The sequence below is a fragment of the Haemaphysalis longicornis genome, unplaced genomic scaffold (assembly GCF_048455015.1).
Source record: "Haemaphysalis longicornis isolate Haplotype H1 unplaced genomic scaffold, Haemaphysalis longicornis Haplotype H1 scaffold_2, whole genome shotgun sequence".
NCBI lineage: Eukaryota > Metazoa > Arthropoda > Arachnida > Ixodida > Ixodidae > Haemaphysalis > Haemaphysalis longicornis.
The window spans coordinates 232,194,829-232,220,141 of record NW_027526295.1 but is presented as its reverse complement, the minus strand read 5'-3'; the positions used below and the strand labels follow the sequence as shown (position 1 = coordinate 232,220,141).

The following is a 25,313-nucleotide window of genomic DNA, read 5'->3' as shown; positions in this document are numbered from 1 at the left end:
GATAGTTTCGCCAATATACATAACACCCTTGTGTGTTTCCACACCCATTTCAGAGCGTTTCTCCCAACTTCTGAGGTTAGTAGGAAGAGAATTGTACGAATTGAAGGAGGTTGTCGGGGTGGAAAAACGGCGTCGAAAGGAGGCGAAATAAAAAAGACGATAAAATTCCTCGGGGAACCTAAATCTGCTCACGTGCTTTGAAGGCCAAAGCCAGGCGATACTTATTCCTTGCTGCTACATTGCATATGCGTCTCTTTTCCCTGGTTTCTTCGGCTTGCGGCGCGAAATACTTCAACAGGCAAACGGGTGACACACGCCGCAGCTTTTCCAGTATCAGAGTTCTGAAGCGGCTTAGGTGCTCCTGTTATACTCCCGTGCCGTCACGGTCACTTATCACGCGGCACCCGCTGCGCTTACTTTTGTTCCATCGCTGGCAACGTGCGGAGATAGCGCAGGGGCTGCACATCGGGCTTCTACTATGAGACCCGCTTTCAAGCTACATCGAATAACGCATGTGTTTTAAGTGCAGAGCAGTTTAGGGACTCGCTTTGTCGTCGTCGCTCGCTGTAACGCTCGATGTCAAGCGACTGCCTGAATCAGGCGGCGCAGCGAGATAACGGACCCAAGTAGAACCCAGCGTACCCGTCGTAGGGCGGCCCGGAGAGGCTTCGAAAACCACGTGGTTTAAATAGCCACAACCGTTCGAACCTCGTGAACCGCTGGCGCTTGTCATACATCTCCCCGTTGTTTAGCGCAAGGAAAACTTCAGGTATATTTGAGGCAAAATACACGTAAATAACCCGCAGAGCTCACGTTTATTTAGTCGGGAGCGCTCGTTGGGTTGGTTTTTACTATAGTAAGCGAAAAAAACAAGTGGCAGTGCAACGCCGGCACGTGGGGGACGAGAAGCAAGCACAAAAAGAACTCACGCTGGCGCTGTTTCAGGCAGGGAGCGCACGGACGTAGCGGAGGCGGGAAATTTGAAGTGCATTGGGTGGTAGCAGTGAGGGGATAATATCTGCACTTCGGACAGCTTTCGCGGTAAGTAGAATGACTTTAATGTTTTTTGTTTACTCTGTACAGCGGCGCCCTTTTTCTTTATCGGACAACAACAATTACTCCAAAAATAGCAGCAGCAACGATGTGTTTTTGCCGAATGGCGCACTTAACGCTTTCGCCTCAAAAATACAAATAAATATAACGATTCTGCCGCGACTTGGAATGAGCGGCGCCAAAAAGGACAAAAGAAGAGATAACAAGGTAATAAACGTTCTGCTCACTTGATTTCCTGTGTATCATTAGTGAAGTTCAGAGAAGTGCACCGGTGAAAACTTTCTTTGATGAAAAAACACGAGGGAAAATGTGATTCGTTCTTCCTCCCACGCGCATCGGGCGGCGCTCGCGACCTTTCAAGGGTTGCGACTCAGCGCCGAAGTCGCTCCAACCCAAGTTCGACGCGTGCCGCTTCCGCTAATATTTTTTTTTTCCTTTCCGCTTTCAGTGCCGCGTCAAGCAGCTGCCTTTCCGTCGGTCGGGTGAGAAACGGGGAACCTGTAAGGGGGAATCAATAGCGCGGTTATGCGCTGCGCCTGTGACAAAGATCTTACGCTGTCGCAGCTTCATCGGAAGTGTTCCTTTTTTCGCTTCTCATGAGGTGATACGAGCGAAAAACAAATCGACAAACAGGTCAGAGCTGCCCGCATCGAATTTCAAAGAGATGCCGAAGCCTGTCCAGCGCCGCCAGTCGCTTTCGAAGGCTCTCTTAAGCACAGGAGAAAAAAATGTACTCTGAAACTTCGTCGCTGGAACCTTTTCAAACTCCCGTTGCCGCTGGTAAAAAAGTTTTTCTCGGCGATTTTGAGTTTTGTATTGAAATTGAACATACCTGCGACTCGTGGGCATAAACCAAAAAACAGCTCTGGAACTGACGGTCGCCTGCCGAGGAAGGGATTTTGCGCGCGCCGAAATGCTCTTAAAGGGCAAATCCGCTTCTCCACCTCGAGGCACAAAAAAGCTATTTGTGGCTCGGCGTCGGTGCGTTTTGTAAATGGTAGGAAATCGTGTTCTGCAAATAGTTTCGTCTATCTGACGACCTTGGTACAGCCCTGGAAAAGCTGCGACGGGAATCAGCCAATGAGTAGAGCGTGGTAGGCGTTTCCAGCCGGTGGCGGCAGCATATTCACCTTCAATAACGGTCTTCCGCAAAAACCGTGCCGGTGGTCTCAACCAACACCAAATTGATAAAAATGCCGCCGCAGAGAGTTGCAAAAACTCACCGTAGTTCTTGCACGCGTTCGTTGGTCGCCGTCCAAGACCTGAGCAGCAGTCGGAGACTACGACCAAGGGAAAGCGCCGAGCCTGTCTAATGTGTGATTTTATAACAGCAGGGCTGTTTAATCTTGTGCTTTGTCCGTTAACGTTCGCAAAAAAAAAATATCTAGAAAAGAGCTCCGGCGCGAAGCACCCAGCACGACCTTCGCCCAGCCTCGTAGGCGGAGCCAAGTGTCTCCCAGGTATGACGTCATCGCGCGCGCCGGCACCCCTCGATCTTCGCGAACAGTCTGCCCAGCGTTCGTGTCGTGAACTTTCGCGTGCTGTTCTCCTCGCTAGTTCACGTGCATTCGCGCCTGAAGTGCGGAGCACAGAACAGCTCGCGCTACGGACGGTGAGTTCGTGCAGCCGGTAGCCGCGGGTTCTAGCTCGTGCTAATGCGGTCCACTTTGGGAGAGGTGTGAAAGCCTGCGGGCTTCAATAAAGCGATCCGGGCCTGCCAGTAATGGAGAACTTTCAGCTGCAAGTTCGGAAATCCATGCGACTAGTATGAGCTGCGCCATTTTTTCTTTCGTCTGGAAAGAAGAAAGCGTTCTGACTGCCTTTATTTTCTAAACGGTTTTACTTCTAGCCCATCAGAAGAAAGCAGGCAACGTGCCTTTGGGAATCTTTTCTTCTGCATATTGTTGGCCGGGCGTGTTCATACCTCGCAGGTTCTGCAGCGCTGCAAGAAGTTAACGAAAGAAAGTTTAGTCTTGCGGTCTTTCGGCTGTTTTCTAAAAGGCAGAGGCACACTCTGGGGAATATCGCTTGCTTCAGCGGTATAGGGGGAATGTTAAGTGTTGTATATTGTCCTTCAAGGTTCGTGCTTAGTGGCTCGCTCACTGTTTTAAATGCAGAGCATTTCTTAGCCTCGCCTCTGCATGCGTGGGACGGCGTTCACAGCTCCGCGTCCGCACAGGTGGTGTTGGTCCGCAGCAGGTGCGCCTCTCCTCCTTCCCTCCTCTCTCTCAACAGCAGCTGGCGCGCGCATGCGTCGTAGTCAGCCCGTTCGCTCGGTCGCGGTCTCGGCGTAACAGGTGCGTGATAGCAGCGCGGTGGGGCGTGGAAGGGCGCGCGCTGCTTGCGCATGCGCGCTCTCCCCCCGTACTGCTCTCCCTCTACTGCGCGCGCTGCAAATATAAAGCGGCTAGCGGTCGCTCGTGCTTCAGTCACTGCGTTGCTCCTTCCTTCATTGGTTGACGCTCGCTCCACCCTAACGCGACTTTACTCTCCTCTCTCTACCCCAAACCAACACCAACGCAACTACGACCCAACTACCCACCCTAACGCGACTTTACGCGGCGTTAACGACCCCCAATGCTCTGCATTTAGTCGTGTTCCCCTCGCGCCAAGGCGCGGGAATTTTTTTTTTAACTCTTTGTTGGCGTCAGATCTCCAGAAGCTGCCATTCGCGATTTTTAATATGGTGGTAGCTATAAATAGTTTATCATAGTGGGTTCTTGTGTACTGGGGTGTTTTTGTTGGCGTGCTTCGGTCGCCGCGTGTGACTGGCCGAGGGTTCATTGCGATGTATCCATCGCCGTATGGGCATTTATTGATTTATTTACATATTACAATACCCCTAAAGGCCCTTGAATGAGGGTATTGCATTGGGGGGGGGGGGGGCTTCGAAAAACAACCAGAATACATGTACATTCAGGTGCAGCATACATAAAGAAAAGAGATAAAGAGATTAACAACAACCAGAAGTTACTTTGTGTGTGCGTCAGCACGCAACAAAGCAATGCAATTTATCACTGAGATGTGAAAGTGAAAGAACAAAAAAAGTAATCAAAATAAAATAACAACGAATATAAAAACGTTAAGAGCAAGCAACAATGTACAAAGCATCACAAGTATCAAAAATACACAGCGCAAATTAATTCCTTGAACTTCGCTACATCAGGTTCTATGGCTATGTGTGCGGGTAAATCGCTCCAATCAATGATAGTGCATGGTATGAAGGATTGTGCATATGTGGATGACCGACACAAAATGTGTTTCACTTTGTTAGGGTCATCGCGACGTGGAAAGATCAGCGCAGGGGACTGAAAAAAAATCATCACGGAGTACGCAGTGGTAGAAAATTTTATGAAATAGTGAAAAGCGTGCGTGTTTGCGACGAAGGTTCAAGGATTGCAAATCGGATCGTATCTTCAATGTTGTAACGCTGGTGAATGTGGAATAATCTAAAAAGATAAAACGGGCAGCATGGTTCTGCAGCGCTTCCAAATTAGTAGCTAAGTATGCCAGATGGGGATCCCAACTGGCCGCCGCGTATTCAATTTTCGGGCGAATGATTGTGATGTATGCGGGCTTTTGTACGAGTGGAGGAGCTTGCTTGAGGGTTCTTTTAAGTAGGCCAAGGGTGCGGTTAGCAGCAGCCAGGGTTAAATTAATATGGTGATGCTATGTAAGGTCAGACTGGAAAGGAAGGCCTAGGTATTTGTAGGAAGTGGTAAATTCAATTATGGTGTTATTAATGAAGTAAGTGTTTTCAATTCGAGACTTTCGGCCACTAAATGTCATTAGCTTTGTTTTAGAAGTATTAAGCGTCATATACATTAATTGCATCAAGGTCAGATTGTAAGCATTGGCCATCAATATCAGAGGGAATTGTGCCGTAAATTACTACATCATCGGCAAAGAGACGAACCCGGGAAGTTAAGCAAGAAGTAAGATCCTTAATATAGATTAAGAAAAGCAGATTGATTTGATTGTGGGGTTTAACGCGCCGACGCAACGCAGGCGATGAGGCGCGCCGTAGTGGAGGGCTCCGGATTAATTTTGACCACCTGGGGATCTTTATCGTGCGCCGAAATCTCGTACACACGGGCGTTTTTGCTTTTCGCCTCCATCAGAAAAGCGGCCGCCGCGGCCGGGAATTGAACCCGCGACCTCGTGCTCAGCAGCGCAACGCCTTAGCCACTGAGCCACCGCGGCGGGTGAGATTAAGAAAAGCAAAGGACCAAGTACGCTGCCCTGGGGGACACCGGAAGTAACGTGGGCAAAAGAAGAATTGTAGTTGTTAGCGGAAGTAAACTGCATTCTGGAAGAAAGAAAATCTTTAACCCACGTGAGGACGTTAGCGTGAATGTTGAGCCATGCAAGTTTGAGAAGTAGTCTGTGGTGTGGAACGCGATCAAATGCTTTAGAAAAATTAAGGAAAACTGCAACAATTTGTAAACCAGCGTCGACGGATGAATGTAGGTCATGAGCAAATCCGGCAAGTTGGGTTTCACAAGAGTAGCCCTTGCGGAAACCGTGCTGATACTGATATATAATGCTATGACTTTCTAAGTATTTAGCGATTTCAGAGTGAATGACGTGCTCTATGACCATGCATATGGTACGTGTTAGCGAGATAGGTCTATAGTTGCATGGTGAAGAACGATCGCCTGCCATAAAAAAGGGGGCTAACTTGGCTATTCGCCAGTCATTGGGGATAGTGCCTGCCGCAAGAGACTGTGAAAAAAGGGCAGTTAGAATACTACAGATGCCTTGGGATGCATTTTTCAGTATAGTGTTATTAATACCAGTATAATCAGATGCAGAAGAAAGTTTAAGCTTACTTAAAATGGAAAACATGCCCGCCTCAGTTTCAACAATTTCTGGCATGTCAACGTCTAATATACTATTGCTCATAGGTACGGTGGTAACATCCTCGCAGATAAAGACAAACATGAACGTCTCATTTAGAAGTTCTGCGCATTGTGATTCAGGAAGTTAAGTGTTGTTGCTATCGGAAAGAGTGATATCAGGATACTGTTTTGGATTTACTACGCACCAGAATCTTCGAGGGTTATTTGTAAGCATGGATGTTAGGTTATGGCAAAAGAAATGACGGCGTGTGGTTCTAAGTAAGGTCTAGTATTCTTTATCGCAGGCTTTGTAATGTAGCCGAGAAATCGAAGTAACGTTTTTATCGGCCCGTCTGTAGAGTCGCTTTTTTGTTGTTTAAACGCCGAAGCTGCTGCATGAACCAGTGAGCGGTACGTTGATTTTTTATTGTAATGATAGGTATAAACTTTTCTATTAGTTTTTTGAGAAAGCTTTCGAATAGAAGCCAATTTTCTTGTATCGTACACGATAAGTGGCTGTCAATAAAATGCTCTGAGAAACTTAATAATTCGGAATTCATACTAGCGAAGTTAGCTCTGTTATAGCATCTGATTGTTTTGTTGGTGGCTTGTCGTGTGTTAAACGGGCGTGTGAGGTTGCCGGTGATAATGACGTGGTCAGAAAGGCCATCTAAGTGGGTGATATCGGTGCAAAGGTCAGGATCGTTTGTAAGGATCAAGTCCACAATATTTGCCGAGGTTGCCGAGCGCAGCGTTGGTTGGTCTAAAATTTGTGTTAGCGAGTGGTCTAGACAAGCATTGAGAAATTCATTCGCTTCGGCATCATTGCATACAACTGAGAGGGTTGACCAGTCTGTTAAAAGAAAGTTAAAGCCGCCGAAAATAATTAGTACTCAGTTGGGAAATCGGAATATAGGATGACCCAGAACTCTGCGGAATTCGTTCGCAAATGTACAGGTTATATCAGGAGGGCGATAAAATACACCGATAATAAAAGATGTCGGGCCACACTTGAGGGAAACACGCATTCAAGGAAGGAATTAACAGCAACGGGAACAGCCACTATATCAATTTTTATAGCAATAAGAACACCGTCTCCCTTTCGATGAGGCCTGTCTCTGCGAAAAAAAATTAAATTCTGCACCGCTGACCAAGATACAGTTGTCGGGAACGGTATCATTCAACCAGGTTTCGGTAAGAGCAACTATAGAAGCTGAACATGAATATATCAGTGAAGATAGAAGGATAGTTTTAGGTAGAACACTTCGTATATTAGTGTACAAAAAGGCATTGAGAACCAGTTGGGCTTGTTGGTACATAGTTAAAATGGTTGCAGCACAAAAAACGACGACGGACGAGTGAGGAACAAACAGAACGAGCGCTAACTTTCAACTACTCTATCTGAGAAAACACACATGAAATATACACCAGTCAGGAATGAAAAAACCCAAAGGCAAGTAATCGCTAAAAGTGCACACACGCAAGTACACAAAACACACGTGGCACTAGGTAATCATGGCCGACATGAAAAGTCACGCAGGAAGGCCAATTCTTTATGCGTCAGAGCCACTGAATGCACTTACACAGTGTTCCCTCAGCCTGGCTATCTCGGCAGCTTCGATAATCTCCCGAACCGTCTTGTCTTTATGCCTGGCCAAAATGCGGGTGCGTGTAAAATCCGTCGTCGTTTTTTGCGCTGCAACCATTTTAACAAAAAGGCAACATTACTTGAGAAAACTTGCTCGTTAGTTAAAGAAGTTTGTAATTTTATGGCGGGAAAGCATGTACTCGGGCGTCACTCACTGTGGCCATGCATTTTCTGCGCCACGTGCGTTGGTGTCAAGACGAACTGCGCAGTTGTTATCGCAGTCCCACACGTACAAATCTTTATTGATAAAGAGCTTAGTGAAAACGAGCTTGGTGTGATCGCCCTCTTTCTTAGCAATAATTTCTCAGCGCATGCGCTGACAAACCCGAACATGACAAACAGAACGATTTTGCCGTTTTGGAAGCAGTGACAATCAAGCCCAAGCTCGTCTGTTTCTGAGGCGGTGTTTTAACTTAGCCCTTGCGCCGCGGATACTCGCTGTTAACGAGTTATAATGGCAGGTTTCGAATTCAAGTTTTCAGGCCCGGTACAGGAGGCAGAATAAATTTACCATGAATTGTAGATTTCCGCGCAGATGGAAGTAGCAATACGAGAAATACATGCTCATGCACGCGTTACGCATATTCCCACGGGTTTAAGTCAGTAATGGCACCGTCAAAATCTTATAGCATGTTTCAATAGCTTCTTTTTTTTTTCGAAATGGGTCAAATCCACGTGAACAGAATATCACAAACAAGCTAAAACTTTGTTGACGGGCCTAAATGCAACGCTGTCAAAGCTAACTTCCCCTAGCTGACATGAAGAACATATATAATAGCTTTTACAGCGTTGCATTTAGACCGAGTCCCAAATTGTAGGGGTGAAGCCCTTTCGGGGCTGGGGCTGTTGGCATCTCCTGTCGTCGCCGTAATCGTCGTCTCATGTAGTCGCGGTACTAAAACACCGGGAACGGGAAACTCGCTTACGCCTCACGACAGAAAGTAACACGTACTAAAAAAAAACACCGGGACACTCGTTAACGCCTCGCGCTGGAGAGGTTCGTGCTTCGCAAACAAGAGACTTTTCCAGCAAAGCTATATTCCTCTACCCCCAACGGTTTCATCTCCGTTGGCCAAAACTCCAGGGCGCCAAAAATACACTTATACACTGCCTGCATCGCCCCTTCCCAGATTTCACGTTAGTGGAGATGGCCCGGGATTTTTTTACTTTATTGTTTCTGCAATTATGTTGAGTGGATTTTACTCATTTTGAAAAAAGAAAAAAACGCTCCTTATTTAACTTTTATCTGATGTGTAATCAGCGTGAATCCAGATCCAACATAATTACACTTGACATAGAATTTTTTCGTGTTTTAAAGTGGCACCGTCAGGACGTACCGCACAAAATCGATTTTTTTGTGGAATCATTGTGATTCTTGTACGTCAGGGAATGTCACTGTAGGTCGTATCACCTTGAGAAATCATCTGCATTTTTTTATGTTATGCGGGTATTTTCTTTTAGTGGTGAGCGATTAGAAATGCTTTCTGTGATGTCTATCTTTCGCAGCGTTTCGTGATAACATTTTGACGATTGGCCAGAGCGCACGAGGCTATCTCTATGTTATCGCGGCCTTGACTTGTCCACATTCTATGGTTTTTTTCATTATGTCGTTCTCCCCCTTCGGTGAGTGGTAGTTGTTGTTTTCAATGTCCGCAACAACCGCGGAACTTCTCAGGGATTTGACGTCATTCAAGAACAAAGTGTTTGCGATTGAATTTGTTGTTTGACCTATGCCCGCAATCACGGAGTATTCATTTCAATGACGTCAAGTTCTGGAGAAGCACTGGGTTGTTGTGTACCTTGAAAATAGGCACTCCGGAACAGCCTGTACATCAAAGCAAACTCTTTCTCCGCTTTCTCCACGAATTCAATTTCGCTACATCTATGTTCGGATGCTGACAGATTTTGCGACGAAGCCTCTAACGCAGCAAACACGTTTTCCCTCTATTCTGCCCTTTTGTGGCAACCATCAACTTCCAGGTAAACATGCGCTTTTGAAATGTAGATTTGCATTAGCGAAGTTCGGATCTGTTTGAGCTGACCATGGGAAATTGCACAATCAAGAAATAGAATTTCAGGGACAGTGCTCAGTCTAAAAAAAAAAAAAGGAAAATCGCCGATGTTTAGGATACTCTCTAATGCGAAATTTGTTCGCACCTTTTTCGGTGTTTCAATTCCTCGACATGGAGAGGCAAAGAATTTGAGACAGGCCTGCATACATGTACAGCTACAGACCACTCCGGTTCATGCACCCCTAGGCTACCGCTGATATACCGCCGTTCCTTCACCGCTGTCTCCAATTGTGGTATTGGTGGAGGCGTGCTACCCGCCTACCTTACCCAGGAAGCTGACGCCGACGCCGCTCAAAGCACGCACGTCCGCTCGAGGGCTGTACTGTGAGCACTTCGTCATAGCCTCCTTCTCCTCGTTCACCTCATGCTTCCGCTGTATACCTTTGTCCCCTTTACTACGGGATCTACCTTCGCTATTGCCATCTTTAGCTCTTCGCTGCGACGTGCATTCTCCCTCTTTCACTCTCCCGTGCGCCAACCTTTTGTTCGCTGGGCGATAGCGGCGGCGACGCCGACACCGGCCAACCGCAGGAGCGGGCAGCTAAGAGCTGCGGTCTTGAAAAATTTTGAGAGTGCCGTAAGCACGTTTAACTACAAAATTTTGCTACGAGGTCGCGCCTAATTTTCATACCTAAATGACCCTTTGTTAGTACAGAATAATGACGTGATTTGTCCAAACAAGATATCAAAGCCCCTTTAGTAAGAGAAGGATGGTGACAACGCGAAGCTTTCTGCCATGCAACCAGAGTAAAAGTCAAAGTTTAAAATCCCAACTGCTTTGACCGTGTCTGAATGGCGCAACCGGATACGTCGGCTTCATAACGCGGGGGGCCCTGGTTTGATTCTGGCCACGGTAAACATTTTCTTTTTCTCTCAGGCGCTGGATCGTGGAAAGTTGGCTTTCGGGTAGGGCGTTTGGCGCGATGAGAGAACCACCGGTGGGGCAAAGAAAGCTTCGCTTTAACAGGAAAAGTACGAGTGCCTTGCGCGCATAGTCCCTTAGCTTTGGCGAGGCGACGTCTGGGGTGTGTGGAAGTTTCTTTTTTTTTTGTAAACTGCGTACAGTCGGTCGGCAGCGAATATCGAGCAGCAGAGCACGAAGAGTTGTTGATGTAACGCCCACATGAGCCACACTTCGGCATAAGGGACCGGGCCTGTACCATGCATTTGGAAAGATCTGCGCGAAGTTAATTATAGGTCGATCCAAAACACCCTGCACGCTTTATGTGACGCCCCCCTTATGAGTCTAATTGCATGTTGGGCCTCATCAATCTCAGACTTTGCCCACTGCGTCGCATTTAAAATGAGTTCGGGAGCGTTGTGGTGAAGCCGACCAACGGGGACTTCTTAGAATGAACGGCTTAGCAACCATATTTTTCATGTATTAATGCGTTCGCATTAAAAGGAGCCCTTGAAAACTACAATCGAAAGCTTCCGAAAAGCTTTCACCGAGTTGTGATGAGTTCACACTGCAAGCACGCAAATGCATTATTACTTGTGGGACTTCTGTGAAAAAGTGTCGGTAACGACTGGTAAATAGACGCGGACAGGCGTATCAAACATGCACCATAGTCAGCCTTACCAACCTCGCTCAACCCGCTACCTCCTAACATCGAGACAACAATGTTTATGCAGGTACTGAAAATACGTAAAAGGTGTTTATTTTCAACAGAGAAGGTGTTGAACAATTTCGCAGTAAAAAAAAATACCAAGAAATCGCCTAAGAGTGCGCTTGTGAGCACGGGCATCGCGGCGACCACCCAGCGTCCCTTGCGCACGTTTGTCAAGCCAAGCATACCCACTTAGGGAGATTGGCCAAGACTGCGGCGACCGCCCGGGGGTTAATTAAACCAAGAAAATGCCAAGCGCTCATGTGTGCGTGCCACACGGCGACTTCCCAGCGTCCCCGGCGCACGTTTATCAAGACTAGCTACCCACTTAGGGAGATTGGCCGAAATTGCCCAGAAAAACTCTAGCGTTCGCCGTGATCATGCCAACACTTGCTCGTAACGAGAAAGACACGCCATAGCGTACGCAGCTCCAAGGTGATGTCCAATGATTATCACTTCCAAAAAAAATTAAAAGAAGCTCACACTTATAGCAACAAAGATAGAGTGAAGGTCGTTGCGGCAGCGAAGAAGTAGAAAATTTGCTGCAATCGTGGTCTTAAACCTTCGTGATGGTCGTGAATGTTGCGTACACCTTCGCTACCTTCAAATCTTACGCGTTAGTGTGAGCTTCCTTCATTTTTTCTACCATGAAATTTTCAAAAATTTGATTACCCTAATGTGCTGCGGATACGGGGGCAGGCGAAACATCTTTTCTATGGTAACTCCGTGTTACAGTCTCCACCGCAATGCAACTTCGCGTGCCGTGAAGCAACCTTTAGAGGAAAACTTAGAGGTTCTTGTTACCTGGCCGATCAAACTTTCCATCGGTAACACCCCAAAATGGTTTTCGCTGTAAAACAATATGACAAACAGATAAATGCTTTTAGCTTCCCGTCCACCGACCCATCTCATGAAGACCGTGGTCTCTAGAACGCACCTTTGGTGTATTTCGACTGTTGTACTGAAAGCGTTAGGCGTTCGCAGACTGGTTGCATAGACGTTAGGGCTGAAATGTCTGTTCAACGTGAGTACAAAAAATAGGCCTGAATAGCCTTTGCGCAAGCACTCTAAAATGTTCTCAACTGCTGGAGTAAGTTGAGATCGATGTTTTATCGATCCAGGTACCAAGCCTGGTTTGCACATGTTGCGAAAACTTAGCCTCTATGCTTGTTCGACCTTTCTCGAGCTAAACGAACAGAGCGGCTTACGGTGTCCATCTGCTTTTAGTGAACAGAATCGAATTAGAGACTGCTCTTAGAACATCCCCTGTACCGATAAATGGCACCATAATAGTGTTTTGTTTGCAACGGTTACAAGCTTCTGTTATTCTAGGGGAAATGTTCTTTCGTTTTCATAGTTCGCAACTTGCCTGACCACGATTAAACGGAAAGCGTGTCGATTATAACATGCCTTGGTGCGAAATTTCCAATTTTATTGCTAATTCCCATGCCACTTTAGGAACACGGCTTGTAGTCCGAAACTTTACTGATCCTGACTTTTAAAGCAGTAGTTGCAACCTAACTCGCTTTCGTTCAGTGTGCTTTGAATGCAATAAATTTACAATTGGTAAAAATGCATGGTTGAGTGTGCCTGGTTTTGATGTTTGAACTAAGAAACAAAGTAGCGTGAATTAATAGCAACAAACCCGAAGTAAAATCACGGGCGCTGTGCTTGCCGAAGTAGGCATAATGCTTTGTATTTTCTACACCGTGAAATATGAACGAAGGATTTGTGCAGGCAAATCTTACGACTCCAATTTTATGCAAGCGCCTATAAAAGTTGAGGAAGTGTGCGAGCAGCGAACTTTTTATATATGAATAGTACACATTTTTATCAGGAAAGAAAAAAGAATAGAAATTTTGATAATCAGTAGCTTATTTTGTGTGTTTCTGTTTTTTGTGCGTGCGTTTCTTGTATTTGCCTTCAGCACGTGAGGGTGGTGTATCAGATAGGACCTCTTGATTTTAATAGTTCATTTCTAGTTGGTTTCTTTTTTGCTTTTAGAAGTTCGCTTCCACGAGCTGTCTCTCTTTAAACTATTCTAACGGTTAAATGTGTTCACTCCTCAAGCTACGTGTTTTTGTGGAAATACAAGTCAGTACACTGTTGGTTCTCTGGAATACTACGCAGAAAATTACGCCTTGAAAAGGACGAAACCAAAAGATACGCCACCGCAATTGACTGTAACCTTGTTAGGGTTGAGAAAGGCCATACACTGACCAGCAGATTAGTAGTTATGGCTTACTACAGAGTTGAAAAAATGTTTCTTTTTTTTTTCTTCTTCACGCAGAGTACTTCCATGTTCTTCAGAAATTATGAACCAGTGCTGGCCCGTGTGGAAAATACGGGTGAAAGTCCTCTGCTTTTGATGCCCCCCTGCCAAAAATTGTTAGGCACAAAAAAATCGACAATGAATTTTTCTTTTTTGGCGCAAGGCCGACTATGGGCAAAGAGCGCCAAGAGATGGTTTATTTACTGAAAGTTGTATAAATACCAAAATCCGTTAGCAGGAATGAGTAAATAAATAAAAACAACGCATTGAGGATGGCTGGTGTAGGGGGCCAGTTCGTGATCATGCGTGATAACAAATGAGTTGCTGAAAATTGACATCTGATAGGGGCTCAAAAACCAGCCCCTAGTGGAAAGCGCGGGGTCGTCACCAAAAAGTGTAATGAATTGAGAGAGAGAGAGAGAGAGAGAGAGAGAGAGAGAGAGAAAGAGAGAGAGAGAGAGAGAGAGAGCTCTTTATTCGAAGAGAGCAGAGAGGTCTGCTGACATGTATTCGCCTACATGCTACTAAGAGAATAACGGCAGGGAAGGGAATGCTAAGGGAATAACGGTGCTAAAGGAAGCAGGGCGAAAAGAGGGGGGAAAACGAAGAGGTAAAAAATAAAGTAACATGGAATTTCCGTGGGTTACGTAAAAGTCCAGGTAGTCTCACAGGATGATGATATAGAGTTCTAGATTGTCTCTGCGACGCCGATGTCATTTAAATAATCAAACACTGCAACCAAAACTTTTCGCTGAAATGATGGCGATGACCGTGGTCCAAGTACAGCTTTTAATGATATAGGTACGTTGTTGACACACTCGATCTTCTTGGTGAGGTGGTTCCTTTCCTGGATTTATGTCGGACACTCTAGCAAGATATGCTCAACAATTTATTCTAAACCACTGTCCTTGCAATAACGATGTGTGGTTTGACCGAGACGATGTCGGTAGGAGTTGGTAAGAGCTGCGTTCAGGCGCAAGCGGTGGTAAAGCGTCTCAAGTCGACGTGGGATCCGCTTTAGAAGCCTCATGCAATGAAATGTGTTGTCTCTATAATTGTGCAAGTGTTTGCGCCGTGTTGTATCGAGTGCCTTGCATTGAGTTATAAAACAGCGCGGGAAACAGGACTACAGAAAGGGCACACAGATAGGGCATTGGCTAACAACTGAGTTTATTGTCACTGAACGGGCAATAAATACGAAAAGAAAGAGACACGTGATATGCTTCTTCAGGAAAGAAATAACAACTAAAGAATACAAAATACAAAATACAATGAGTTCTGAAAGGTACAGTAATATGCTTTACTAACACATTCGTAGCAACTAGCACGCCTTGTACCACAGCCCTACTTATCTACAGTATCACCAAGAAAGTGAATTTCTTTCCCTGTGAGAGCAATGGAGAAAGCGCTGACGCACTCCTGTTCCCGAGTATACAATTCCGAGGCTTCGCTAATCTTTCGTCGCATCCGGTCCCGGTATCTCGCCAGCACGTGGCTTTTCTCAAAGAGAGGCGAGCTGCCTGGGCATTTGGCAGCGTGCACAGCAAGTGTGTTACCTGTGGCGTTTCTTACGTCGCACGCGTGCTTCCGAAGACGATCGTTGAGGCAGCGCCCTGTTTGTCCCACTTGCGACCATTTACAAGACAGTGGTATCTTGTAGATAACCTCCCCGTGGCACGGGACGTAGGACTTCGCATGTTTCTTCGCGCACTTTTCGTATTTATTGCCCGTTCAGTGATAATAAACTCAGTTGTTAGTCAGCTCCCTGTCTGTGTGCCCTTTATGTAGTCCTGTTTCCGACGCTGTTTTATAACTCAGTTATGTACCAACTGGCCCGCCTTCAATCCGTGTTGCCTTGGTTTGGATGAGGATGGGCACTACGCATATGTGTCTTCCACACGTCATGCACAGGAATCTTGGAGAGCCAGTGAGCAGGTGGGAGTGTGCCGCATGTGTGTGTCCTATACGTAATCTAGCTAGGGCAGCTTCGATGAATCTGCTGTGTGAGTCAGTAGTATATTGTCCTAAGTGTGGTTTTATTCTTCGTAACTTGGCACAAAAAAGTGGAACGACATGAAGGAAGAACCAGGCAAAGAAAGCGCGCTAACTAAACAAAAAAACAAATCTTTAACGCAGGTTAACACTAAATCTCGCAAGAGAGAATATTTGACATGAAAAGGCATTAAAACCCACCCTTAATGCTACATCAAAAAGTCGGCGACCTCCTCGGTATTCCTCGTATAAAACTGAATATCCACTTCCAAAAAAACTCATGTTGCTCCGCAGGAACTCCGCAACACGTTTCTGGCAGATTTGTTTTTCAGAAACGCTTATTCAAAACTGCGTGTCAACTTTATGGGTCTTAGCGATGGCTTAGCGATGGAAACATATTAAGACCCACCTTAGTAGTCAAGGGTTCGACGAAAGTTCGTCTGGTCAGGCAGTGTATGAAGAAACAGTAAGGCAGTCACGGACCAAGTCAAAAAAGTAAAAAGACGTTTCGGAACCCGTACTGGTTCCTTGTTCACCAAGAGGCAAAAATTGCCACAATGAGGCAAAAATGGCCACAATGAGGCAAAAAAGACCCACCTTAAGGCTTTTTTCGATTTGCTTGAATAAACTGTCAAGGCTGAGCTCCTTGCACAAATATCTTGCTTCCTTTTTTAGTTTACTGATGGAGGCAAAAAGCAAAAACGCCCGTGTGTACGAGATTTCGGCGCACGTTAAAGATGCCCAGGTGGTCAAAATTAATCCGGAGCCCTCCACTATATACCGTGCACCTCATCGCCTGCGTTGCGTCGGTGCGTTAAACCCTACAATCAATCAATACTTTAGACAAAGGCACGTGCAGACATGTACCTAGACGGAGCTAAGGACCTCTTGAACCTTCGCAAAAAACCTTGCATGAGGAAGCGCCCTAAACCTCCGCTCCTTATCCGATTGTACAAGGCACGAGTTGTTATTGCTTAGGTAGGAAGTAAACATTGTTTAGGTAATCCCACTTTTAGAGGACCTACGTTGCAATAGTACATCCACACCTACCAACTCCCCCCCCCCCCCCTCCCCGCCCCCCCATTCCAATTTTCAGGTGCCAGACTTGAAACTTGCGTACAAATTACAAGAGCTTTGGAGCAGACGCCATTGGCTGCACTGTGCACTTTGGTTCCAAGCTGGGCATATTGTGCCGCCGATAGAAAGGAGGTACAATGTTCCCATCATTTAAGATGTCGTTTAAAGCAGGTGCCGTCTCGAGACGAATCGATCGCTGCTCGAAAAAGGCCTTTCGCCATATACTGCCTGCTTTAGAGCAAAATTGCACAATGTATTCACGCCATCCCCTTAACAAAAGATGAAAACCGCTGACCTAGCGCCTGATTGTAGAGCACTTCACGGCAGAGACGCCCTTGCTTTTCACACTCCCAGGAGATTTACCGTACAGCTGAGAGTATGTGGCGAAACGCCCTATATGTCTTTCGGTCGATTCGTCGCGATGCGGCACCTGCTTTAAACAACGATGTTTTCACTGATGGGAACATTGTCCCTACTTACTAAGTGCGGCATAATATGCTCTGCCGCAAACCGAAGTGTGCGGTACGGCCAAGAGCATCTGCTCTTAAACTCTTGCCATTTGTGCGGCAACTTTCAAGTATAGTTGCGGACGATTAGAAAGAAGGTTTAAGGGGGGGGGGGGGGGGGGGTGTCAGATGGTGTGAATATACTATTAATACATTAAAGATAGCAACTTGTGCTTTGTACAGTCGGATGAGGGGAGGCGTACGGGTTTCCTCATGCCAAGTTTTTCGCGAAGGCACAGGACGTCATTAACTCCATTTTCCGTACACGTGCGCATGTCTCCTTGCCTAGAGTGAAAAGGCAAGCAAAAATTACACCATCTTTCTGTAGGGGAACCCTGAGTAGTATGCAAAGCAGGCATGGGGTCGATTCAAGTGCCCATTAGTTTTCAGTTCGTCGTTTCCTTGAGGTTGAGGTACGTAGCTACCGTTATTATTACCGTTTGGTTTACATGGTAACAACCACACTTTTCACTTACCGGAACTACGAAATGGGAAATTGCGTTGACCCCATGGCTGTTTCGCATACTACGCAGGGTTCCCCTTCGGGAAGATGGTGTAATTTTATTGGAGGGGGGTGGGGGGTGTTAGAGTGGAGAGGCATTATATATATATATATATATATATATATATAGAGAGAGAGAGAGAGAGAGAGAGAGATGTTGTACGTGGTATGAGTTTGTCTTTATTTAAGCATCATCATCACCATGTTCAACGTAGGTGACGTCGAGCTGTGGTTGGCGTTCCGTTTTGATTATAACCGCCTTATGGCCTGTGAAATAAGTCAAGGGCTGTTGTAGTGGATGAACCCTAAAGTTGCCGAAGATGAGATCGATGCACGTTCCCCGGATGGTTGTGGGCTGCTTGTAATCGCGGCCCGCCGAGACTCGCCGACGCACGCCGCTGCCGACGACGACGATTAAACGTCGAAGGCGCGTGAAGCGTGCTCGTCTCGTGCCGGCCCAGGAAGACACCGGAAACACTGTCGCTCCAGGAGCCCTTAAAGGGGTAGCGTGCTCGTCTCGTGCCGGCCCAGGAAGACGCCGGCAACACTGTCGCTCCAGGAGCCCTTAAAGAGGTAGCGTGCTCGTCTCGTGCCGGCCCAGGAAGACACCGGCAACACTGTCGCTCCAGAAGCCACTGGGCGTTCAGCAAGCAGAGCATGCTCAGTGGGGGTGTGGACGGCGCAACAACGACAACGACAAGGGAGGGACATAGCCCCGACCATGAGATGCTTCGCATCTAATTAATTGTGCGAAAACTCAGTCTTGACATTGCTGTCAAGCGGATGGAAATCAGTGCTAAGGTGGGTCTTGGGGTGTTTTTCACCGCTAAGGCCCATTGCGTCCATACACTTTTTGGAATACTCACTTCTGATAGGGTATACCTGGCAAAAATGTGCAACGGGGTTCCTGCAGCGCAACAAGGGTTTCTTGGAAGTGGTTGACCTTTTTTAGAGTAAGGAATTCCGAGCACGATTTCGGTTTTTTAATTAAGCGTTGGCGGGTGGGTTCTATGCCCTCGCAGTCAACACTGAAGATTTTTAATATTCCCTACCACACGACTTGCTGTTAATCTGCGTTAAAGGTTAGATTTCTGGCTTTGGCTTGCACCTACCGTTGTCTGCCTCATCCGTCATTTGATTTTTTTCTTGCTTAACGTTGGTTGATTCATCATCATCATCACCAGCCTATCTACGCTCACTGCAGGGCAAAGGCCTCTCCTATTATTCTCCAATTACCCCGGTCCTGTGCTAACTAGGACCAATTTATCCCCGCAAACTTCTCGATCTCATCTGACCATCTAACTTTCTTCCGCCCCCTGCAACGCTTGCCTTCTTGACCAACGGTTATATTGCCTTCGCATTACATGCCCTGCCCACGTCCATTTCTTCTTCTTAATTTCTACCAATATATCCTTAACACGCGTTTGTTCCCTGACCCACTCCGCTCTTTTCTTGTCCCTTAATGGTAGGCTGCCATTCATTATCAGAGAATGCCTGCCGAATGCACTCCACCCAATTTTTATGCTTCGAATTATCTCTGCCTCATGGTTGGGATCTGGGGTCACAACGTGGCCCAAGTATCTACTTAGCGAATACATCTACTTAGGCCAAATTGGTTGATTATGGATTACCAACTGGCTAAAACTCGTACGATGTACGCTCTCTGCGCTGTCTGGCATGCTCGCGTCGGCTCTACGCTCTTTCCCAAGCTCTTGCAACACACTATCTAGCCCAAATATGAACTTTCTTTTAGTTGTTGACTTAGTCTGATTTCTTCCTTCCGGTACAAATTCGCTCGTTACTGAGGCGCATATTTTTACAGTGGCTCAGACGATAGCTACAAGAGTCTCTGTTAGTTCGCCTTCGTTGCGCAGCGCCAAGTAAAACTTCCTCCCTACTTCATTCACGTCAGTTAACTGCTATTGTTGGTGACGGCATCTCCCAATGACTTCCACCGGCTTTTATGTTGTGTCAGCAGAAGGGCATTCCAGTTATCGAATTTTAATTGGACATAATCATTTCCAACCCTCACCTTCTTTCATTGATATTCTGTGCTCTTGAACCGCGCCTACCATTCTAAACGCCTTGCCGAACCCATCGCAGCATCACCGTAAGCTTGCAAATAATATGGCAAACGTCCCAATGGAAGCTTTCCCAAGTTCCATGCAAACTCTCGCGTTCGATCATATTTTGACGCTGTTCACGATAAAATGGCAGGCGTGATAGGTCACATGGACAAAATAGCAACGGTTGCCCAGCTACAGGCACAAAGAGGACGATGTCCTTTGAAGGGCTTTGAAGGCTTTGAATGCCGGTGCGTCCGATGACTATGTTTGGATACCTGTGCGGTTTATTGTTGGTGTGTTACAAAACTTGCCTCGAAACTTCTTGTTACCATTTCCTACTTCGCACAGGTTTATTTTTGGTGTTTATAAATTTTTAGAAATGTAAATGTAAAAGTTGGCTCGTTGTGGCGTAGATGCGATCAAGTGATGTCACCAGCCAATGTTGCACCTTGACCTGCCTTATCGGCTTTTGAACACCCACCTCCGTGCCAGCACAGAACAGTTAAATCACGCTCGTCCCCAATGTACTTCGCAGACATCCCAACATCCTGGCCTTTCCTGCTGTCTCACCGGTCGCTGTGTGCGCTCGTGCAGGCGGTGATCTTCCGCGTGATGGAGCACCCCTCAATGCCGGGCTTCAAGCAGTGCGTCACCTTCGCCTTCTTCGCGGTGCCGTGGCACGAGAAGGCGTACAACCTGTTCTGCCTGCTAGCGCTGTACGGCGTGCCTCTGGCGGCCATCGTGGTCTGCTACTGCCGCATCCTGTGGGAGATACACCGCCAGTCCAGGGAGTCACATAGTAAGGACGCACTATTTGGTGCTGTGCGCGTGTTGTGTTGCATCAGGTGTGTACGCATTGCCACAAGCCGGAAGACCTTCACATTGAAATGTAGGTTTCAAAGTGAACCGAAATATCTTACTCACGCTTTAAAACACGCCGTGTGCCACACGTTTGACCATAGTCTGACATGAGCAATTCAAATATCAGCTTGACCAAAAATAATTCGCTGAATCGTACCAAGCCTATTTATAGCTCCACCACCACAAGGTGGACTAGTGTAAACTAACCGGTCTCAAGGTAAACTAAATGGGCCCGAACGGACTTATAAAGGGTGAGGACAGAATTGAACTCGGACAAGAAAGTTTACTGTAAAATACCAAGAACCCTCAGTAAAAAAGCACACTTTTAGCATGGCAGTAAAATCTTTAAATTACTGCGCCATGGTAACAGCGTAATCGGAGCGACACAGGCAGCCACTTTTTCAACGCAGGTTTAGTTTAAAATTTATTTCGGTATGTTGTCAAACTGTAAAGGAATTAATACAGAAATTTTTAGAGAATACTAGTTGCCAATATTCTAAGTAAATTTCCGCGTACACAATGAACTTTGCAGGCACAGCATAAAAAACTAACATATCAGGCAAAGTTGCATAAGATAGACAAACTAACTCATACAAGCAAAGCAAGGAAAACCAACGAAAGCGTAAAAACGAGACACCCGAAGAAACCACCCCGACTGCGTAAATTTAGACCCAGCTTTGCTTTCTAGAAGCACACTTTTAGTGTTTTCCGGCAGATTGCAGATACTAATAACACAGTATTTATAGCTGCCGCTGAGTGTTCCAATCAAACCGGACAGATTTTTGAAAAACTTCAGATATATATATATATATATATATACTCTAAGCAGACATTAATGTTAAAAGGAGTATTAAATACCGATAATCGAATTTAATTGTTAAATGCAAGGTCCTACAACCAATACAAATATTACCCCGATAGAAGAGTTAGAATCACTGCGATATTTCCTCCTACCAGTATTATAATTAACCGTAGCTGCAGCAGTGTTCCTTCTTTAGAAGTTCTAATTTCTCCATTTTTCTTTTTTTTCTGTGTGTGTGTGTGTGGGGAGGAGGGGGCGATGTGTTCTTGCTAACGTTTGAGTTCGCATACGTTAGCATCCGTCTAAGCGTTTGCTTGCCTTGCACTTTCTGGGTGCTCTTTTTAGAGCGAAGATGTCTATAGGTAGGACCTAGCCTATCACCACCAACGTCAGACCGAACGTTGACCAACTTTGGGCGTATGGAAAAAATAATAAACATTAAGAAATGGTCCTACGGCCTCTATATTATTACATGACGGCTGATATTGCCCCTCAAACATATTTTCCCGTAATGCACTTGGGTACTGAGGTGAAGCCGACATTAGGGATCAGTGTACGCTTATTTTTTGTACTCAGGCTTTACCACATCGTGTATTGCCCACGTATCATTCGGCCATTCATCTTATTGTGCATCTGTAAATCGAAACTTCAGCCCTCACGTAAAACAAATTCTAACCGCAACACTTCTCTAAATTGCTGAAAAATTTGTACAATGGTAGAAATGGCGGTGTATGAGTTTATTTGGCCCTTCAGGCATGCAGAGGGCTCATTTCTCCCCCTCTGTCCCCCAACCACAGTCGACCACACGGTGCTACCGGAGCTGCAGGCGCCGCCTGGCCGATTGCGCCTGCGTCGCTCGGACGTGCGGCACATGATCCGAGCGCGCAACCGGACCCTGCGGCTGACCATCATCATCGTGCTTGCCTTTTTCCTGTGCTGGACCCCGTACGTGGTGATGGTGCTCTGGTACCAGATCGACTCCGAGAGCGCCGGCAACGTGGACGGCTACCTGCAGTCGTCCCTCTTCATGTTCGCCGTCTCCAACTCGTGCGTCAACCCGCTCGTCTACGGCAGCTTCACGTCCAGCTTCCGCAAGGCCTGCTGCCATGGCTCGTGCCCGTGGCTGCTGCAGGTGCGCCAGAACCAGTGCGTGCTCACGCGCAAGCCCTCGAAGCAGACCGTCAACTCGTGGGTGCCCACCACACCCGGCCACAGGGTCGAGTTCACCCGCGACTGCTGCTCGCTGTGTTCGTCCGACGGACATGACGTGCGCTCGGTGCTCGACAAGCACGACGGGGGAGCGAGCCACGCTCAGCTCGAAGTGAGGCACACCTCTATGACGATGGGTGGCCGCTGCGCCATGAACGGCCACGCTTTCAAGCCATCGCCGCAGAGCATATGAGAGACTTCGACACCACGGGCGAGTGGAAGGCGGTCATCGCGTCAAGCTCACCGCAAACTGTCTTGTCCTTAGACTGGAAAGGAAGGTGCGCGGACAATGCTGTGTTAGCAGACCTTCGGTGCTTTTCTTGAAGGACAATTACGGATTTGCTCTTGTTGAAGAAGTGCCCAGCTTTATGAAAAGTGCTAGCTGTACAAGGCCCCATAACGAACAAGAAACATTGTGATTGGCGGTGTGTAGTTAAGAGCTTATGTAGGGGGACATCAGGTTGAAACACTGAAAATTACCGGTGCATGGGACTCTAGCTTATTCTCTTGCTTTTTCTTGTTTTTTTTTCTTCATAAAGCAATTAACCTGGTCGCATTACAGCATCAATACCCTTTCACAGCCGCTTTGGTGTACACATTTGTTTGTTTTTTTCAGCGTGATATAAAATTGGCTTTACACAGTGATTTGTGTGAAGACATTAAACATGGCAAGCCGAAAGCAGTCCTCTATACTCAACCATTGAAATTAAGCCAGCAGAACTGTCCATCGATTGCCCCCAAAGCAAGTCTGGTTGCCGTCAATTGTCCACAAGATTCGCCCTCTTTTTAAACAATGGCACGTATCTTCAACGGTTCTGCTGCTAAGGAGTTTGAGTGCCGTGTACTGAGTGACCGTGTGCTGACAAAATACAGACTTCTTCAGTGTAACGGTGTATACTTACCATAGGTTCGGTTGCAGCCTCTAGTGCACGGTCCGAAGCTGAAAGTTGTTTCCGCGTTAAATACTGGAAAGATGTACCTGCTGTATGCCACCAACGGCATTTTCTGTGTAACCGACTGGAACAATTCTGCTTTCAACTTATTGTCGTTTACACAAGCTGCCATAAGGAATTGGGGTTGTGTGCGTGTAGGAGCTCTCCTTTCCCAGCCGTATGCTGGTAGCTTTCGTGAATATCGCGGACTGCTCCTAGCTGCCTTGAAACAGCTCACGTATTTTCAGCTAGACCCGGTACCGTTACCCGGTACTGACGGTACCCGGTACCGTCAGCTACACCCGGTAGCGGGATAGCTAGAACGCACCAGGTCCTAATCGTGTTGTGAAGTCTTTAACAAAAGCAGTAAGTGAGCGGAGCATCCTCTTTTGTGAAGGTTGTTTTCTGCGTTCGATTGCTGCGCGGCGTAAGAGGTTCTTTTAAAGATACAGCATCCCCTGTGCATGTATCACATTTGTGCGAGAGCGAAATAGTATACAACAACTAATGCGGACTAGCGCTACGAGTGCACGTACGGTAATTAAGCGAACTTGTCATCCACAAGCGTCGGTTGCGGGTTTGGATCCCATCCTCGACTCACGTTTTCTTCATTTTCTTATTTTCCTGACATTTCAAAATTCCAATTTTCAAGCGTCAAAGCCTCTATGCCATCCGTTGCGTTCTTCACTGATGGCTTTCCTTTTTGTCTAAACTCAACCAGCCCCTCGTCTCCTATTAGAAAAGCGGGAGGTGTAGTGAGGGCTTCAGTTCTGGGAGGGTTGGCGCTGCAGGTAGCATAATGGCTTTCCCCGCCAGTCGACTGCTCTTGACAGATCACGGTGGTTAAAAAGAAGGTTCCTTTCACCCCGGCTTCTCACATCGTCACTGCCTGCCATCTCTAAGCGTAGCGCGTCAGAAAGGGAGGGGAATACAGCCGCTTTGGAAAAACATCGGACGCCTCATCCAAAAGTTGTGGGTTCGGATCCAACCCTCGGGGCACGTTTTCCGGAACTTCATTTCTAAAGCGCGCCTCATCGCCTTCGTTGCGTCGGCGCGTTAAACCCCACAATCAATCAACTTCATTTCGTACCTAAAATTCCAAATTCCTTTTACGGAACTAAAAAAATTGCTTTAAAACGAGAAAACAGCCTAACTATTTCCTCGTGCCGCCCTTGCCGTTCTTGGCCGTTGGCTTCCTGTCTCTGTTCATTCAACGAGCCCGGGGAACTCCCAATTATGATATATATATATATATATATATGTATATATATATATATATATATATATATATATATATATATATATATATATATATATATATATATATATATATATATATATATATATATATATATATATATATATATATATATATATACTGCCAACTTAGTCACGGTTCCGCCTCTCGACAGCCACACCGCTTCCCTGGTGGTCCACCTGTTGTCGCTTCTCCAACTATCGTATCCAGCCCAGGTCTATTTCTTTTTCTTATTTGGACTACGACATATTCCACCCGAGTTAGCTACGTAATCAAGGCGCTCGTTTTATGTACTAGACCGTTACTCCTACCATTCTTGCTCCCATGCCTCGCTGGGCTGGACTAAGTTTTATTTAGCGGTGCTTTCAAGATTTCAGGACTTACTGATAAATGACGTGCAATACATTTTCACATTTATACTGTACTAAGTTCCCAAGTTTCTGCTCCCTGAGTTGTGTGTGCTGGTGTGAATAAGTGCTTGTCCGAATAGTTGTCATGAGACCGACCTTTTGCACACTCAGTTGGCAAAGTGTCGTCCAGCCTCTTGTGAACAGTTGAGTCTCTGTACTTGTTTTTGTAGTGTAGGCTCGCATAGCCGGTGGTAAACCGAAC

The 25,313-nt window shown here is 46.5% G+C and overlaps 1 protein-coding gene across 1 annotated transcript in view; it reads left to right on the top strand.

Moving 5' to 3' along the window:
• Positions 1 to 24,695, top strand: part of LOC144170108 (adipokinetic hormone/corazonin-related peptide receptor variant I-like) — a 78,689-nt gene extending 53,994 nt beyond the window's left edge. Inside the window, exons 2-3 of the mRNA XM_077699679.1 lie at positions 20,234 to 20,438; positions 22,100 to 24,695. Coding sequence (XP_077555805.1) covers positions 20,234 to 20,438; positions 22,100 to 22,704 — 810 coding nt within the window. The 3' untranslated portion in view covers positions 22,705 to 24,695. The remainder of the gene's footprint in view (positions 1 to 20,233; positions 20,439 to 22,099) is intronic.
• Positions 24,696 to 25,313: the final 618 nt, after the last annotated feature.